The following is a 16446-nucleotide window of genomic DNA, read 5'->3' as shown; positions in this document are numbered from 1 at the left end:
ATTATAACCTACCATGTAGACCTCACATCTAAATTATTGTATATTAATGCAGTTTAGAAGAAACATTTCTTCTTCTACCCCATCTCCCGATTCTTTCTTCTTCCCCCATTCTCTGCGCCCCCCCTGTCTCTCTGTGAAACATTTATTCAAATATCCTATTTCAGTTCTGTAAATCCTCTAAGTTGAGATTAAATATTCTGTTATTTGTTATAGATTTTTTATGGACATAACCATGCATCCATCTGTAAATGGAGTAGACAATGAGCATAGCGAAACACAAAAAATCATCGTGACCGTTTGGTAAATAATTAGTTCAATAAAAATGATAGTATTGATAGTCTCATTAGAATTATAGAATTGTTCATTCTTGTATAATAGGAGGAAACAAACATAGGACTCTCCCATTTTTACCTTGTCGTTTTCTGGGCTACAAATTTATGTTTTTCTTCTCATTTTAGCTAAGTTGTGTTGGATCTGAATATTTAGGTCTTTCAATGACCTAGACTTTGAGATGTTTTATCGATCAATGCAATATTTCTAGCTTTTTTCTGTTATATATATATATATAAAGAAAAAGAAAAAGAAACAAATATTGGGGGACCTATGCATGGGTAGTTCATTTATAAGAATAAATGTTTAAGAGAGAGAGAGGTGCAGAGAATGAGGGGAAGAAGGAAGAGAATTAGGGGGACTTAAGGGCATGTTTGGATGTCAACACTCTTTATTATTATTTATTACTTATTTTTTATTATTATTTATTAATTTTTATTACTATTCACTACTATTTTATTATTATTTTTTCACTACTATTTAATATTTGCTATATTGCTCTTGTTATGGTGCGGCCAGATTTAGATTTAGATGATGTGTTTAGCTTATGTGTCATTTCACTATTGATTTGTGATAAACACCTGTCCAAAGAGTTTCTGTTTGCAAAATCATAATTAAAGGGTAATACCGTAATTCTATCTATATTTTTTCCCACCGGCGGCGCCAACGCTAATGAGCTTGGCGGGTCAGAAAAAATTCAAAAGAAATTGCGAGATTTCGAAAATAGAAAAGCTCCTCCACTCCCGTCTAATATTTCTCTATTTCCCATTCTAACGCTGTGCCTCTTCTCTCTCTCTCTAATCGGACTCAGGCGAAAATGGGTCATGCGAACGACCTGGAGAGGATGGGCAGAGAACTCAAGTGCCCCATTTGGTACATGCTTTGTTTTCCTTTTACTGAAAATTTAAAAGTTGCTTTCTGTGATGATTAAATTGTTGCTTTTGGATCAACGAGATTCACATTCTTATTGAATTTTTTGTTCCCTTTTATTTATGGAAACAAAAGGTTTAATATATTCTCAGCAGCCAAACAGACCTTAGTTGTTATTCGTTGTCTTAACAACTGGTTTGATTCCATATTCTGATTTTTGAATGTTCAAAACCCGAGCTGATCTCAAACGCCGCATCGCTAAGTTTTTGTGCGATACATTAGTGTAGTGTGCTTGATATGAATTACTCTGGGTTTTTAGCAAAAAATATAATACTAGGGTTGACGGAAATGTCATTATGGATGTCAATGGGCTAAATTATCTTCTGTTTATTTTGTAGCTTGAGTCTTCTGTGTTCTGCGGTTTCTCTTACGTGCAATCATGTATTCTGCAAGTAAGCTCCTTTTTCTCATATCTAGTACAATTCCTTTGTCATTTGTGTCATTTCTTGGTAATTAGAATTTGGAAAAACTGGAACTAATATTTTTCTGCTTTTTTCCAGCTCATGTATTGTGAAATCAATGAAATCGAGCTGTACTTGTCCAGTTTGTAAAGTGCCATATCGGCGTAGAGGTGTGTTACCTTTGAAAAATTTCCCTCATCTAATTGTTTTCAAATGGGTCCATTAATATTTTCCCACTTGAGAAAAGTAAATGACAAAAGGTGTTTCAGCTATTCTGAAGAAGTTTGATTTCACAGTAAAAACAAATTGATATATCTACTTCTTAAAAGATGAATGGCCTTTTTTTTGAAATCATCAATTGTCCCAAAAGTTTAAGTTGATTGAAAGATGTAGATTTTATTATTTATTTTATATTTTAACATTTTTCTCACGTGTGGGTTTGATTTCCTCTCAATGGATAGCCCAACAAGTGAAATCTTTAATTAAATGTGGTTGAGTGTAGAGTCAGAGGTCGAACTTAGGATCTCTACTCTGATACCATGTGAAATTACCTATTGTCTCAAAAGCTTAAGTTGATGGGAATAGTTAAATTTTATTATTTGTTTTATATCTTAACATTTTCAACAGCATCACTGAATTCATTTTGTATTTATGTTTAATGTTTAATGCTTACTGATTGATTATTACTGTAGAGGTTCGGCCTGCTCCTCACATGGATAACCTGGTGAGCGTTTACAAAAGCATGGAAGTTGCTTCCGGAATCAATATTTTTGTCACTCAGAATACATCTTCGACTAAATTGTCAGGTGAGCAGTGCAAACTATATGTAGGAATCACCCAACTTATTAATTAGTTAGAGGACTTGAAAAACACTCACTCATCTAGATCCTTATGCACTATGCATTAAATTTTTCATGCATGTGGGCTATCATGACAATTTCTTGGTCCGAATAATTGGCCTTGAGTTTTCTCTTTATTATATAGACTATACCACCGAATATTATACATGGAAAGTCAGCTATATACAATAAACGGAGCCTAACATTCTTACGGTGCCTAACATTCTTTCATAATTCAACTAATACGGTGCCTAATATATTCTTGTTGACAGCCCCCCCTCAAATTGATGCCCGTAAATCAACAAGCATCAATTTGTTACTTAGGAAGTAATGTCGATGAAGAGTGAGAGTTTTGGTGAAGATATCAGCAATTTGTAGTTCAGTAGAAATATGTGAAAGAGTGATAACACGAGCTTCAAATGTTTCACGGATAAAGTGACAATCGACTTCAATATGCTTCGTGCGCTCATGATAGACAGGATTGGCTGTGATCTGAATAGCACTTGTATTATCAGCATGTAGAGGTGTGGGATCAGTCTCTGAAAAATCTAGCTCAGCAAGCATACCTTGAAGCCAAATAATTTCAGAACAAGCTAAAGACATTGCCCGGTATTCAGATTCCGTAGATGACTTAGAAACTCTGTCTTGCTTCTTACTCTTCCAAGAGATCAATGCATTACCCTGAAGTCAACAGTGATACTAGCGACTGGTGAAACGGCTAGTACAAGGAGCAATTTCGGCAAGTGGCTCCAAGTCAGTAAATGGAGATACTGGTATTGATGCTAATGGTGTGTCTCTCTCCATGAAAAAAGAGACATGTATATCCTCATGACATGAGTTGCCATGATAGAGGATGTGTTAATGTTAGCAGTTCCACAAGTTTACACACAGGCATTGGTTTGGCATTAATGCAGGGTGTGTGGTGGAAATTCATGTCGATGGCTGATGAACTTCCAGGAGAGCCAAACGTGGAAGTTACACCATAGTTTTCAGCAAAGTTATTTTCGACATGGGCCGAAGTTAAATGCTTGGAATTAGTTTATTCTGAGTGGATATGCTTTTATGGTGAAGCATGATAGCGGGAGCTATGAAGATCTTCATTGAGGTGGAGCTTGGCTGTGGGACCAGTCAAAGTCACAAATTGGAGATTGTTGCTATTGTTGCCAATAGCATTTGGTGTTGGAAGGTCACGAAGGATTAATTGGTCTTGGCTCGGGTTAATTGTTGTGTGAATTAGAGAAAGTAAAAGGAACCCAGTTTTACTTTTCTAAAGAAATCTCCCTAGACCATGACATGAAGTATAGGTGTGAGAGATGGGAACAAAACGTCAGATGTTCCAGGGATATCTACACCTAAAGAACTGCCAAGACGATCAGACCTCCATGGTGGTTACTACCTTAAAATGTATCCTGCTGAATGAAGGTAGTGAACTACGGTATGAAGAAAAATCTTGCAAGAAGGGAGATTATGCAAGTCGGAGACTGCACACAAGATGGACACATGCGACTGAAGATAGCAGCAGGATGAAGGATCAGTCACCCAGATCAGAGATGAGACCTCAGCAACAGGTTCTCTGATATGTGTCAAGGTCTGTACGAGACCATTGATTCCCAGTGCAGTGGGAGATGTGTTGCCCTATGTAGATGTGTTGATTAAGGGCATTGTACGTGATGAACTAAAGTTATGCATCACTTTAGTTAGTCTTCTAAGTTGAAGATATGAGCTGTAAAATTGTATAAGGGATCATGCTGGAGATGGAGCTCGGCATGTTGAGAACCAGTCTCCAAGTTGGAGATTGGTGTGATTGTAGGATTATGGAGCCTGGTTTGAAAGCTGTAAAGGCACCAAGCAGATTGTTCGCTCGGATGTGGCTAGAGCGAAGCAGATTGTTCGCTCGGATGAGCCTAGAGCGAAGCTCAGTTTGCTCAAGGTGTACATGAGTGCGAACTCATGGACTCGAGCAAAAGAAGAATCCTAGAGAGTTGAGATTGTGCTGTCAACAAGAATATATTAGGCACCGTATTAGTTGAATTATGAAAGAATGTTAGGCACCGTAAGAATGTTAGGCTCCGTTTATTGTATATAGCTGACTTTCCATGTATAGTATTCGGTGGTATAGTCTATATAATAAAGAGAAAACTCAAGGCCAATTATTCGGACCAAGAAATTGTCATGGTATCAGAGCTTTCTTAAAATTTTCTTGTGTTTCGGTCTAGTAGTGTGATCTTACAGAAATTATTTTCTTACAGAAATTTTATTGTGTTTCGGTCTGTTCTGTGTCTTTCGGCACTCTGTGAGTTGTCTTTCTGCAGGTCCCTCTCCTCTCGATTTCTCTCTTCTATTTCGTGTTCTGCAGGTCCCTCGGTTCTTGGCACTCTGTTCTTGGCTTCGTGTTCTCCTCTTTGCGTTGGATCCACTCGGTTCTGCAGAATCATCATCTACTCGGTCTCTCTTCTCTCCTCTCAATTTCTCTCGGTCTCATTTCCACTCCTCTCGGCAGGTTCTCGGCAAATCATCATCCACTCGGTCTCTCTTCTCTCCTCTTGGTTTCACTTAAACCCACCTATTCTCACCTATTCTAACATACGTTATTCTCTCCTCTCAGAATAGCTGACCGACTCACCTATTCTCACTCAAAAGTCAAGCCTCGGTCAATCATTCCAACAAAGCATCTGTTTTTAGGATTGTGATATCTTACATTTTCGGAAGCACTGAATATATATATATATATATATATATAAAGAAGAGGGTATTGGATTTAGTATACTTTTTTGTTTGTGTATTGGGGAAGGGGTCAGCCTTTTGACTTCTTGGGGTTTGAAACGAGAAGGGCTTATTTTAAGCTTCTTAATTTTTTTTAGTGCTATTTTTTAGTGCTATTTTTTTAGTGCTATTTTTTAGTGCTATTGTTTTAATGCTATTTTTTATCTGTCATCTTTAGTGCTATTTTTTGTCTCAGCAATTTGTTTTCCAATGGATTCTGCCCCTGTGTGTGTTAAATTTATGGGCACAAATTATTCTACTTGGGCATTTCAGTTTGAATTTTTTCTCAAAGGCAAAGACCTTTGGGGTCATATTGATGGCACGGATGTCGCCAAACCCTCTGCTTCTACACAATCTCAGGATGTCGGGTCTTCTCCGTCATGGGCTGTACTTGATGCACGCATCATGTCTTGGCTTCTTGGTTCCGTGGAGCCTCATATTGTCACCAACTTGCGACCCCATCGCTCCGCTCAATCTATGTGGGCTTACTTGAAGAGGGTCCTTGCAGCAGAAACATTGCAAGTTTTTAGAATTGATAGAGGGTCCTCGTCTGTGTGCAACATAAGCTACAGTTGACATCCCCGAACTGCCATGAGATTGCTCCAGAATAGCTTGAGTACTAAGACGTTGTTCTTCACGAAGTAACTCTCCAAAACAAATATCAAGAGAAGGAACAGGTGATCTATTCAGTAAAGAGGAGCGAACAGATTCATATTCCGAACGTAGCTTCATAAGAAACTAATCACGGCGACTAGTCGCATGAAGAGTCTGAATGGTGCAAAGAGCGGCATCGGGAACATTCGCTGTAACCAAATCAGCATATTCATGCCAAAGGGTCAGAAAAGCCGAGTAGTAGTCCTGGATAGAAAGGCTACCCTGTTGAAACATGGAAATCGCATGTTCTAACTGAAAGCGACGAGCATCATTATCCTGATGATAAACCCTCTTCAAGTAAGCCCACATAGATTGAGCGGAGCGATGGGGTCGCAAGTTGGTGACAATATGAGGCTCCACGGAACCAAGAAGCCAAGACATGATGCGTGCATCAAGTACAGCCCATGACGGAGAAGACCCGACATCCTGAGATTGTGTAGAAGCAGAGGGTTTGGCGACATCCGTGCCATCAATATGACCCCAAAGGTCTTCGCCTTTGAGAAAAAATTCAAACTGAAATGCCCAAGTAGAATAATTTGTGCCCATAAATTTAACACACACAGGGGCAGAATCCATTGGAAAACAAATTGCTGAGACAAAAAATAGCACTAAAGATGACAGATAAAAAATAGCACTAAAAAAATAGCACTAAAAAAAATTAAGAAGCTTAAAATAAGCCCTTCTCGTTTCAGACCTCAAGAAGTCAAAAGGCTGACCCCTTCCCCAATACACAAACAAAAAAGTATACTAAATCCAATACCCTCTTCTTTATTTATATATATATATATTCAGTGCTTCCGATATATATATATATATATTAAAATGTAAGATATCACAATCCTAGAAACAGATGCTTTGTTGGAATGATTGACCGAGGCTTGACTTTTGAGTGAGAATAGGTGAGTCGGTCAGCTATTCTGAGAGGAGAGAATAACGTATGTCAGAATAGGTGGGTTTAAGTGAAACCAAGAGGAGAGAAGAGAGACCGAGTGGATGATGATTTGCCGAGAACCTGCCGAGAGGAGTGGAAATGAGACCGAGAAACTGAGAGGAGAGAAGAGAGACCGAGTAGATGATGATTCTGCAGAACCGAGTGGATCCAACGCAAAGAGGAGAACACGAAGCCAAGAACAGAGTGCCAAGAACCGAGGGACCTGCAGAACACGAAATAGAAGAGAGAAACCGAGAGGAGAGGGACCTGCAGAAAGACAACTCACAGAGTGCCGAAAGACACAGAACAGACCGAAACACAATAAAATTTCTGTAAGAAAATAATTTCTGTAAGATCACACTACTAGACCGAAACACAAGAAAATTTTAAGAAAGCTCTGATACCATGACAATTTCTTGGTCCGAATAATTGGCCTTGAGTTTTCTCTTTATTATATAGACTATACCACCGAATACTATACATGGAAAGTCAGCTATATACAATAAACGGAGCCTAACATTCTTACGGTGCCTAACATTCTTTCATAATTCAACTAATACGGTGCCTAATATATTCTTGTTGACATATCAATCACCATAAATAACACTCGCCTATCTCCTTTTTTGAAATATGTTTCTTAGTCAGAGTCTTTCTCTCATAACATAACAAGTTGTTGGATTAATCCTACTTGTTTTGTCATTATTGTCAGCTATGAGATTGTTATAGTTCTCTGCCACATCATTTGGACCAAATCACATCTCCGCTCATAAATAAATGGGAGAGGAGCAGGATTTTTATTCAATTACATAGGGGTGTAAGAGTTTTATTTATATATAAAAGAGCATAGGAAATTGTAAGGTATTAATATAATAGAAGCTTTTCACAAAAGCAAGAATCTGAGATTTATGTACCCATTTGCCTTGCATACTAGTCCCAACATTTGTTTACTGTCTTTTACCATACAATTCAGATGTCCTCATCTTTTCGTCCATCACCCACATTTTTTTGTCTACTATAAATATTGGCTTCAATATTGATAGTTATAACTAATTTATCCATTTTCCAAGTGGTGTAGCTGTTTTATTTTCGTAGGTTTTTATATTCAAGTCAATTAACATGCTTGTGAATTTTTTATATCATTGCCTTGTGCTCCAGATGGAGAGAAGCAAGCTGCTGGTGATGATAACCAGGGTGAATATGATACAGGTGGAAATTGTCAGGACAGAACAAAGAAACAAAATAACTTGAAAGGAAAAGCATTTAAGTCCAACACAAAAAATACTGCAAAACCTTCATTTCCAGCCAAGAAGAGGGTTCAGGTGCCAAAACGCCCTCTTTCAGAAACCCCAACAAGGCTTGCACAGTTTGAAGGTAAATTGTGTGAAATTGCCAAGGAACCTAGAGGTAGTTCAACCATTTTAAAGAAGCCTGCTCTGGGTGAAGAGGGAGAAACGATGCTTTCACCTTTCTTTTGGTTGAGGGAGGAGGAAGATGTAGAAAAGTCAAGTCAGCAAACTGATGAGGATCAGCTCTTGGATATGCCACCTGTAAATGTTCCTGCCTTCAGTGATATCAAGGACTCAGATGATGAATACTCTCCTAATTTGACCCCAACTGTGAGTGCATAGTTAGTTTATTTCAAGCTTGGGAGATATTGTGAAATCATCAGAAATATTTTAACTGTCTAGGTATTTTATTATTGGTGCTTGTTCTGTGTCTAATAAAATCTCAATTGACTGGTTCTAAGTTTGTATAAAACTCGTTCAGGTAGGTTGACTGCATTAATACTAAACTAAGCGACAAGTTTCTCCCATTGCATTTAGCGTGGTTGACCTTCCTCCAATTTCTATGAAACTATTGGAGTTTTGCCATCCCTGTCACAGATCGTGCTAGCTCTAAACTAAAACTGGTTGACTTGATCAATTTATTTGTTGTTTATAAAGGTTACTTCCATGTATTGTCTTTGGTTTGATTGTTTGATGCCATTTTTTTGTTTTCTGATGTTTTGCAAAAATCATTAGGGGGGATTGCATGGTAAGTGCTCCCATGTTGCAGATTTTGATAGTGAGATGTTTGAATGGACACAGAGACCTTGCTCTCCTGAACTTTGTTCAAGTCCCTTTAAGAGACAGGTATTGATATCATCAACTGAAGAACTGCATTTCACCTACATTTGCTTTCTTACATGAGTTATCTTGCTTGAGTGATTTGGGTTTATTTTACTAGAATGTAAATGAAATCTAGGTTGCAAATGTGGAAGAGATCAACAGGATTCAAGAGAAAGAATTAGAAGCCGGTTTACAGGGTGTAACAAGAAATGATGACCTAAGATCTGCAAATTCAAAATGCCGAAATTCTAAACAAGGAAGTGGTACTGAAGATATGGTCCTGCCCAATGGGGCCACTTACAGAACTGAAGGTCGTAATAATCTGATTGGGGGTAATAAATCTAATAAGAGTGGTAGAATTAGGAAGGCAAGTGAAAGAGCTCAAAAGTGTGCTAAGAGACATATAGATTCAGATTTTGGAATTTATGTTGATTTAAATGAAGCATCAGAAAATTTTCTGCAACAAGTTTCTTGCAATAATGAAAGTGTGGGTAAGACTAGCATAAGGGGAAAGAAGATTGGTTATGGCACCAGTGCAACTAAACCAACACCTGAAAGTGCTCATACTGTCTCTTTGGAAACAGAAACTCTGAGTCATGAAAATGTGGTAACTGAGACATCTCCCTCATTTGGTAAAAAAGAAGGCAAAGATAAATCCTATACCTCGAAGAAGGCTGGAAAAAGGCCAGAGAAGATCAATTGCTCTGTAAGATCAGGGAAACGAAAGCTGGATTCTGTGAAGGACACCATGCTTGAAGAAGTACCTAGTATACAAAAACGAAAAACTGAGGATGCTATCCCCACGTTAGCTCCGTTATCTATACCTAGGGCTGAAAATAAGGAAGCCTCTGATTACACCCACAAACTGAGCAAACATGCAAAAGAAACTAAGTCATGTGATCGAGAACTCAGAAGCAAGAATAAGTTGAAAGTTTCTGATAGTATCTGGAAGGATGACTTGGTAAATGACATCCGAGAGAGTCCTACTTGTGTTCCTGCATGCGAAACCCAACTCAATGAAAAGATTCAGGGCAAATCTGATTTCAAAGTTCAGGATGATATATCTGTCATGCCGAAGCTTCCTTCTCCAATAAATGAAGTTGTCTTACAGAAATGTGAGACCATTAGTAATAAGTTTCAATGTGCTTTCTGTCTTTCTTCAGAAGAATCAGAGGTATTTCTAAGTACCTTTGACTTCTATTTTTCGGTTCACATGATTCTCTTTTCCTCAAACTTTAATATGTTTGGATTAACAAACCAGCACTTTTATTTCCAAAACCAAATGCAGGCATCAGGAGAAATGGTTCACTACTATAATAGTAGGCCCGCCGCTGCAGATCACAATGGAGGATTCAAGGTCATACATGTGCACAGAAATTGCACTGAATGGTAAAAAACCTTCTCATCAGGAAAAATAATTGATTTCAAATTGCTATATTTCCCTGTTTTCATACTGCTATATTTTTTGTTATTTTTTCGGAAAAATTGTTTACCTTTTCGTGCTTTTGATATTATTACAAAGTCCAAAAGAGCTCTTGAAACTTCGTGGTTAATATATTAATTTTCTGCTGTCTAATCCAAACAAGATGTTCGTTAAAAACTTTGGTTGTTTTCGGACCGGATAAGCTATTTTAAGTGTTTACATTTTACTTGATTCTAGCAATATGTAATTCAAAAAAGTAAAGTGATTTATTTGCAGAAAAAGGATCGTGTAATCAATGACTATTGAGTTTTTACAATGATGGGAAGCATTAGGGTTGGATCAACTTTGGAAAACTTGGTTATCAAGTTTAATTTCAAATATTTGTGAATTTAATATGGTGTTCCCATTCAAGGTATTCAAAACTATACGTGCAGGGCCCCTAATGTCTATTTCGAAGATGATATTGCAATTAATCTTGAAGCTGAGTTAACTAGAAGTCGGAGAATCAAATGTTGTTGCTGTGGAAATAAGGGCGCAGCACTTGGGTGCTACGAGAAGAGTTGTCGCAAAAGTTTTCATGTGCCCTGTGCAAGGTTTATCCCTCAATGTCGATGGGATACTGTAAGTGATAGAGAGAGCCATGAGATATCTAAAACTTCATACTATATGTCTTCAAATAAAAAATTTTTATTCTCTTTATCTCTTGAATCAGGATAACTTTGTCATGTTATGTCCTCTTCATCTCTCCTCAAAGTTGCCCTGTGAAAGCCCTGGATCTCAAGAAAGGAGGAAGAAATGTACTCCTAAACGGTATGTTGACCTTTTCCATTCAAGTTCTAAGGTTTTTAACACGACCGTTTCTCCAACACAAACTTCTTTTGTGCCCGTTCTGTCTCACCTTTCTTTTCAGGAAATTATCTCAAGGTGATTGTGTTGCTAGTGAATATGAAATCAGTACCAGTAGGAATTGCAATTTTTGTGTCTCTTCAAAGAAATTGGTTCTATGCTGTTCAGCTCTCACAACTCCTGACTGGGTAAAATAATCTACTGACAGACCTCAATTTGTTCTTTTCTTGAAAGAAATCTGATTTTCATTATTCTGCTGATACTACAGGAGATTGTTTCTGATTTTGAGAGATTATCTGGAGTTAGAGTTTTGAAAAAGTGGGATTCAAGTGTCACCCATGTTATTGGATCTACAGATGAAAATAGGGCATGCAGGAGAACCCTCAAAATATTGATGGGTATCTTGGAGGGAAAGTGGATACTTAGCATCGAGTGTAAGCATCTTTTAGTTAATTACTGTAACTTTCATTCAGAATGCATTTCCTCAGAATTTAGCTTGTTTAATTTTTTCAGAGATTAAATGCATAAGGTTTTAGAGCAATCTACCAAAGACATCTTATCTATACATACATGCATATCTTTCCTTGTGTGTATGTTCAGGGATCAGAGCATGTATGAAGGTCATGCAACTAGTTGATGAGGAGCCTTATGAAATTAGTGTCGACATTCATGGGATCAGGGATGGCCCTCGACTTGGAAGGCTAAGATTGCTGAACAAGGTTTGTTACTCTTGCCTTCAATCCTAAAGGCCTTAAATCATTAGTAGCTGCTTTGAAATTGACACTTCTGGAAGATATACTACTGTTATGGGTTTTCATAAATTAACACTATATAAGCATACTATAATTATGAGTCATCTAAAGTAGCTCTTATAATGTTCATGGATTTCATAAATGAATACATGTGAATCTAATCTATAGAATGAAGGCGCTTATGTTTTCACAAGCAGATGCGTAGTCGTTTGCAAACATATGAACTTGCATCTTTTATTGAAAAACACTTTTTTTATGTGCAGCAACCAAAGATTTTCAATGGGTGTAAGTTCTATTTCATGGGAGATTTTACACCTTATAAGGGGTACCTACAAGACCTTGTAATTGCTGCTGGAGGAACAATTCTTCATAGAAAACCTATTACAGAGGACCCCAACGCCTCAATATTTCAAACCTTTATAATATACAGTCTTGAGATACCTGATAAATGTAATCCTAGCAAGAAAGCTACGATTATCAACCGTCGCCGGTCTGATGCAGATGCCCTGGCAAGTTCAACTGGAGCCAAACTGGCAAGCAATTCATGGGTGTTGAACTCCATAGCAGCCTGCAATTTACAAAATCTTCCAGAATAATGTATCTTTTCCAATTCCAGGAGCCCTGTAGATGTTTAATTTCTTATTGAATATATATTTAAATATATCAATACACTAGCATAACCTTGTTATTGAAAGTAGAACATATAAGAAAGTGGATGAGAAAGTTATTTGTGGGCAAGTTGTTTTATTGTTGTAATTGTTATTACTGAGTTGATTGCTGCCATTAGTGCGTTAAAAATATAATCATGTTTCTATGACCAGTTTATTTTCTGAAAGACGAGTCCTGGAAAGAACCAAGCCTCGGATGATGAGGGCCAAATTCCTTGAGAATAGCCTTTTTGTTGTCATTTCTTTATTACCGCATAGTTTCTCTGTTAAATGCTCCATTCCCTTCTGTTATATTTCCTTTTGCTGAACATTTGATCATGGATTGAAGCAGTAAACTGTAAACATACAAAATCTAACTCTTTAAGAATTACTTGAATTTGACCCCAAGCAACTAAGGATGTGGATGTCGGGATTAAGGCTATATTTGGATGTTGAGATGAGTTAAGTTGTGAATAGTAGTATTTTGTGAGTTCCATTGAGATGGGTTTAACTTTTTTAGACTGAAAGAAGTTTAATTTTTTAGGTTGAAATGTATGAAGTAGGTTGAGAAAAGTTTAATTTTTTTATGAAAAATTAAAAAAGTAGTAGGTTTCATCAATGATTAATTTAAAATGATTAATGATTAAACAATCAACACAACCCAAGTGTCCTGTCTCTGAACCCCTAATAGTCCTAGTAGTGTTGCAGACTTGCAGTTCCACAAAAATGTTTGACATATGAATCCACAATGTTTTGGGTATGTTCTAGAGATAAGCCTTAAAGAACATTCATGAATTACACAACCTTTGAAGGGCAGTGAACGTAATTTGGAAACCTGCATTAGTCAATTGCAAATTAAAAACAATGCGCAACACCACCAGCCCCTTTTACTTTGACATCTTACCACTGCTTCCCTGTTTTTAGTAATCCCAGGGTGAAATAAAACTTTGTTTTCCTGTCTCTAATATCAGAAAAGGATAAAACAACCCCAAACATCCAAATTAGGCATGTCTGGATTTTAGTCAATGATAACTCTTTCTTCTCAATTCTTTCTCATGCAACAACAGAAGACTCTCTGAAATTGACCTCAGTTTTTAGATCCGCACGCTCACTCATCTTGTGCTCATGCTTTGATATCTTCATGTTAAAGCCCTCAAACATGTGCTCTAGAGCTGAAATCTCCTCTTCAATATCCAGTGGTGGTTTTTCAGCCCTCGAAGCCATCCGTTGTCTGAAGCTGCGCAGTCTGCTAATGCCAGCTTGTGCATCCATCCCCACTTCCTCCATTGCTGCAAGAATTCCAACATTTTCCTCTTTTGCCTCTTTGAACTTTCTCTTCAAGGATCGATACCCCTCAAGCGACTTGAGTAGTTGCGCCGAAAGAGCCTTGTTTCTCTCCTGCAGGCCTGCAACCCCTTGAGTCTCTGCCTTGCCATACTTCCTCTCCTTGTGCTCTTGAGCACAAGCTTGTACCTAACGTGGTATCAGAGTTGAGTTGAGTTGAGGTTCAAGATATAATTTAAATAATTAAATTTATTTATTTTTCATCAATTTAAACTTTTTTCTCAATTATTTAACGGTACCTTATTCGACAACTTTTCGTTTTGCGCTTTAAGATCATTGATGAGTTCCTCCATGCCATTCATTTCCTGAACCTTTCTTGCAAGCTCTGATGCTATGATCTCCTTTTCCTTTCCCAAACTTGAACACAATACTTCAAGACTCTTTCGTGCAGCCAAGCTCGCATTCAGCTCTTTTCTAAGTTTTTCTTTCTCGTCGATAACCAGTTCGTCGGGCTTCTTTACGTCGACTGGTATATTAGGCCTAAGATCTGTGTTACACCTCCTGAACTCCTTTTTCTTTCCAGAAGTTTGACATTTTTCAATCCTGGATTTTACATCTTCGATGATTTTAACCATTCCAGCTACCCTTTGCACCTTCCGATCGTCATTTTCTTTTGACCGAGCCTCATTGTGATCTTGCACTAGTTTCAGTAGCAGCTTAACATTCGTTGCGATACCTATAATAATATTTATCAAGAAATCATACAATATAATGAATGAAAATGTTTGGTTACTCCAATCAACCCATGAACAAGAAACAATCTAGACTGCGCGTAACATCTAAATGTTTCTGTGCTTTTTATATGAAGAGGACGGACGAAAAATCTTTGCTTTACTGTTTCATCCATTTCATGATCATTGAAGAAAAAGAAAAGGCATGACAAACCATCATGGAAATATTCTCGCAGATTTTACTATCTCGTTTTTGTTATTATTTTTCGGTTATTTAGGATCAGAAAACAGTGATTAGGTGTATGCAGTCATATATCATGGGTTTAATTAGCTCGAAATGCTGCTGCAAAATATAATTGCCAGAAAACAAAAACACACACACACACACACACATATATATATATAGTAATCACCTTCAAAGAAGTAATCTTCTGAGCTTTCGGTATGATTTGTCATGGGAGGTGCAAGTTCCGGAGATGAAAATGCTCGAATGCGGCTCATGGTATGTGAGGAGAATATAAAGGATCTCTACAACAGATGGACAAAACCGTGGTCTAAAAACAAGCATTAACGACGAAATTGACGAATTAATGGATCATTACTTTGAGAGATCCAAGAAAGAGAGATGCTTTTGCTGTCTCTCTCTCTCTCTCTCTCTTTCAGTCTTTGAGAAATTGAGAGTTTTTCTTTGATCTTTCTGTTCCTGCCAACAATATTATGTGTTTTGTTGGTGCTAGATCGAATTTGGGATCGATGCATGGGATGGTTTGTCAGGTAGTGATCATCCGCAATTATTGGTGGCGGTTTGACTCTATATTATCGGTTCTCCTTTCTTGTGACTTTTTGTTACAAAATTAATGGGATTGAGATCTTACCCTTTATCTGCTAATCAAGTTTCTTTTTATTTATGTACTTGCTTCATCATGTGTTTGCTTCTTAAATTAGCACCCACTTGAAATTTTGGTTCAACTTATCCCTCTACCTAAGAATTGTAAAAGTTTCAAATAGATACATTTTATACAAATCCTTGTAAAAAAGCGGACTATACTTTAAAAAAATATAAAATAAATTATTTTTTATTAGTGTGACCTACTTTTTTTTTTTTTAAAGAGCTTGTACGACACCTGTCTATTTTGAATTTGTATATAACATTACTCAATTACATTTTTGTCATGTGCATTTTTGTCCCTACCTAAGCTAAACCTGCCCTTTTTAAGTGGTTGGCTGTTTGGCTGTTCAAATCCTATATGGCACTGCATTTGTGGCACCTTCACCAGATGTAGAACCAAATCTCCCATTCCTTGCGGCTGTGAACGTGGGTATCAATTAAATTCATATTTTTTCTCTCTAATGAAATAAAATAGAATAGAGATCGATCCCTTCCAATGTCTATCGAATTGAATGATTCATTATGCAGGAAGAGAGAATGTTATATGGTGTTTTTGAGATGATGGTTTTTTGGATAATGTAAATGGAGTAAATTGTTGTGATAATTTATTTTGATTTATATTGAGATAACTCATATTTTCTCATATAAATAATATGATTAATGTATGGAGGAAATATTTGGAGGATAATGAAATTGTAGAATATTGTACTTTTTTTAAAGAATAAATGATATTTGTAATCATAGAACGTGCAAACATTGCGTATTCATTTTAAAAAAATTGAGTAAATATAAGAACCGCATAAAATAAAATAAAATAAAATAATAAAAGATTTTTTAATAATAGATTTTATTCTTTTTTTAAAAAAGTGCGTGATACTAACTTAATCCATAACTGTATCTAATATTATTTTATGTGTA

General features: G+C 36.9%; 2 protein-coding genes across 2 annotated transcripts; one reads left to right on the top strand and one right to left on the bottom strand.

The window, feature by feature from the left end:
• Positions 1-1044: 1044 nt before the first annotated feature.
• Positions 1045-12797, top strand: LOC122277755 (protein BREAST CANCER SUSCEPTIBILITY 1 homolog). Its single transcript, XM_043087885.1, has 14 exons — positions 1045-1203; positions 1599-1652; positions 1761-1831; positions 2354-2467; positions 8004-8464; positions 8870-8980; positions 9093-10130; positions 10245-10345; positions 10814-11000; positions 11092-11189; positions 11290-11413; positions 11494-11659; positions 11826-11944; positions 12241-12797. Exons 1-14 carry the CDS (start codon positions 1148-1150, stop codon positions 12571-12573), a joined length of 3033 nt encoding a protein of 1010 aa, XP_042943819.1. The 5' UTR covers positions 1045-1147; the 3' UTR covers positions 12574-12797.
• A 644-nt stretch (positions 12798-13441) lies between these two features.
• LOC122277174 (myosin heavy chain, striated muscle) lies at positions 13442-15364 on the bottom strand. Its single transcript, XM_043087071.1, has 3 exons — positions 15053-15364; positions 14208-14644; positions 13442-14097 (listed from the first exon to the last, which is right to left on the bottom strand). The coding sequence occupies exons 1-3, from the start codon at positions 15138-15140 to the stop codon at positions 13678-13680; spliced, it is 945 nt and encodes a 314-aa protein (XP_042943005.1). The 5' UTR covers positions 15141-15364; the 3' UTR covers positions 13442-13677.
• Between the last annotated feature and the right edge of the window lie 1082 nt (positions 15365-16446).

The sequence above is a fragment of the Carya illinoinensis genome, chromosome 9 (genome assembly GCF_018687715.1).
Source record: "Carya illinoinensis cultivar Pawnee chromosome 9, C.illinoinensisPawnee_v1, whole genome shotgun sequence".
NCBI lineage: Eukaryota > Viridiplantae > Streptophyta > Magnoliopsida > Fagales > Juglandaceae > Carya > Carya illinoinensis.
This window is presented reverse-complemented; position numbering and strand designations above follow the sequence as displayed.

Coding starts and splice junctions, on each gene's coding strand:
- LOC122277755 (XM_043087885.1), top strand. CDS start 1,148: ATGGGTCATGCGAACGACCTGGAGAGGATGGGCAGAGAACTCAAGTGC. Junction 1,653..1,760: donor TGCAATCATGTATTCTGCAA/GTAAGCTCCTTT, acceptor GCTTTTTTCCAG/CTCATGTATTGTGAAATCAA. Junction 10,131..10,244: donor TTTCTTCAGAAGAATCAGAG/GTATTTCTAAGT, acceptor AACCAAATGCAG/GCATCAGGAGAAATGGTTCA.
- LOC122277174 (XM_043087071.1), bottom strand. CDS start 15,140: ATGAGCCGCATTCGAGCATTTTCATCTCCGGAACTTGCACCTCCCATG. Junction 14,645..15,052: donor AGAAGATTACTTCTTTGAAG/GTGATTACTATA, acceptor ATATTATTATAG/GTATCGCAACGAATGTTAAG. Junction 14,098..14,207: donor ACGAAAAGTTGTCGAATAAG/GTACCGTTAAAT, acceptor ATACCACGTTAG/GTACAAGCTTGTGCTCAAGA.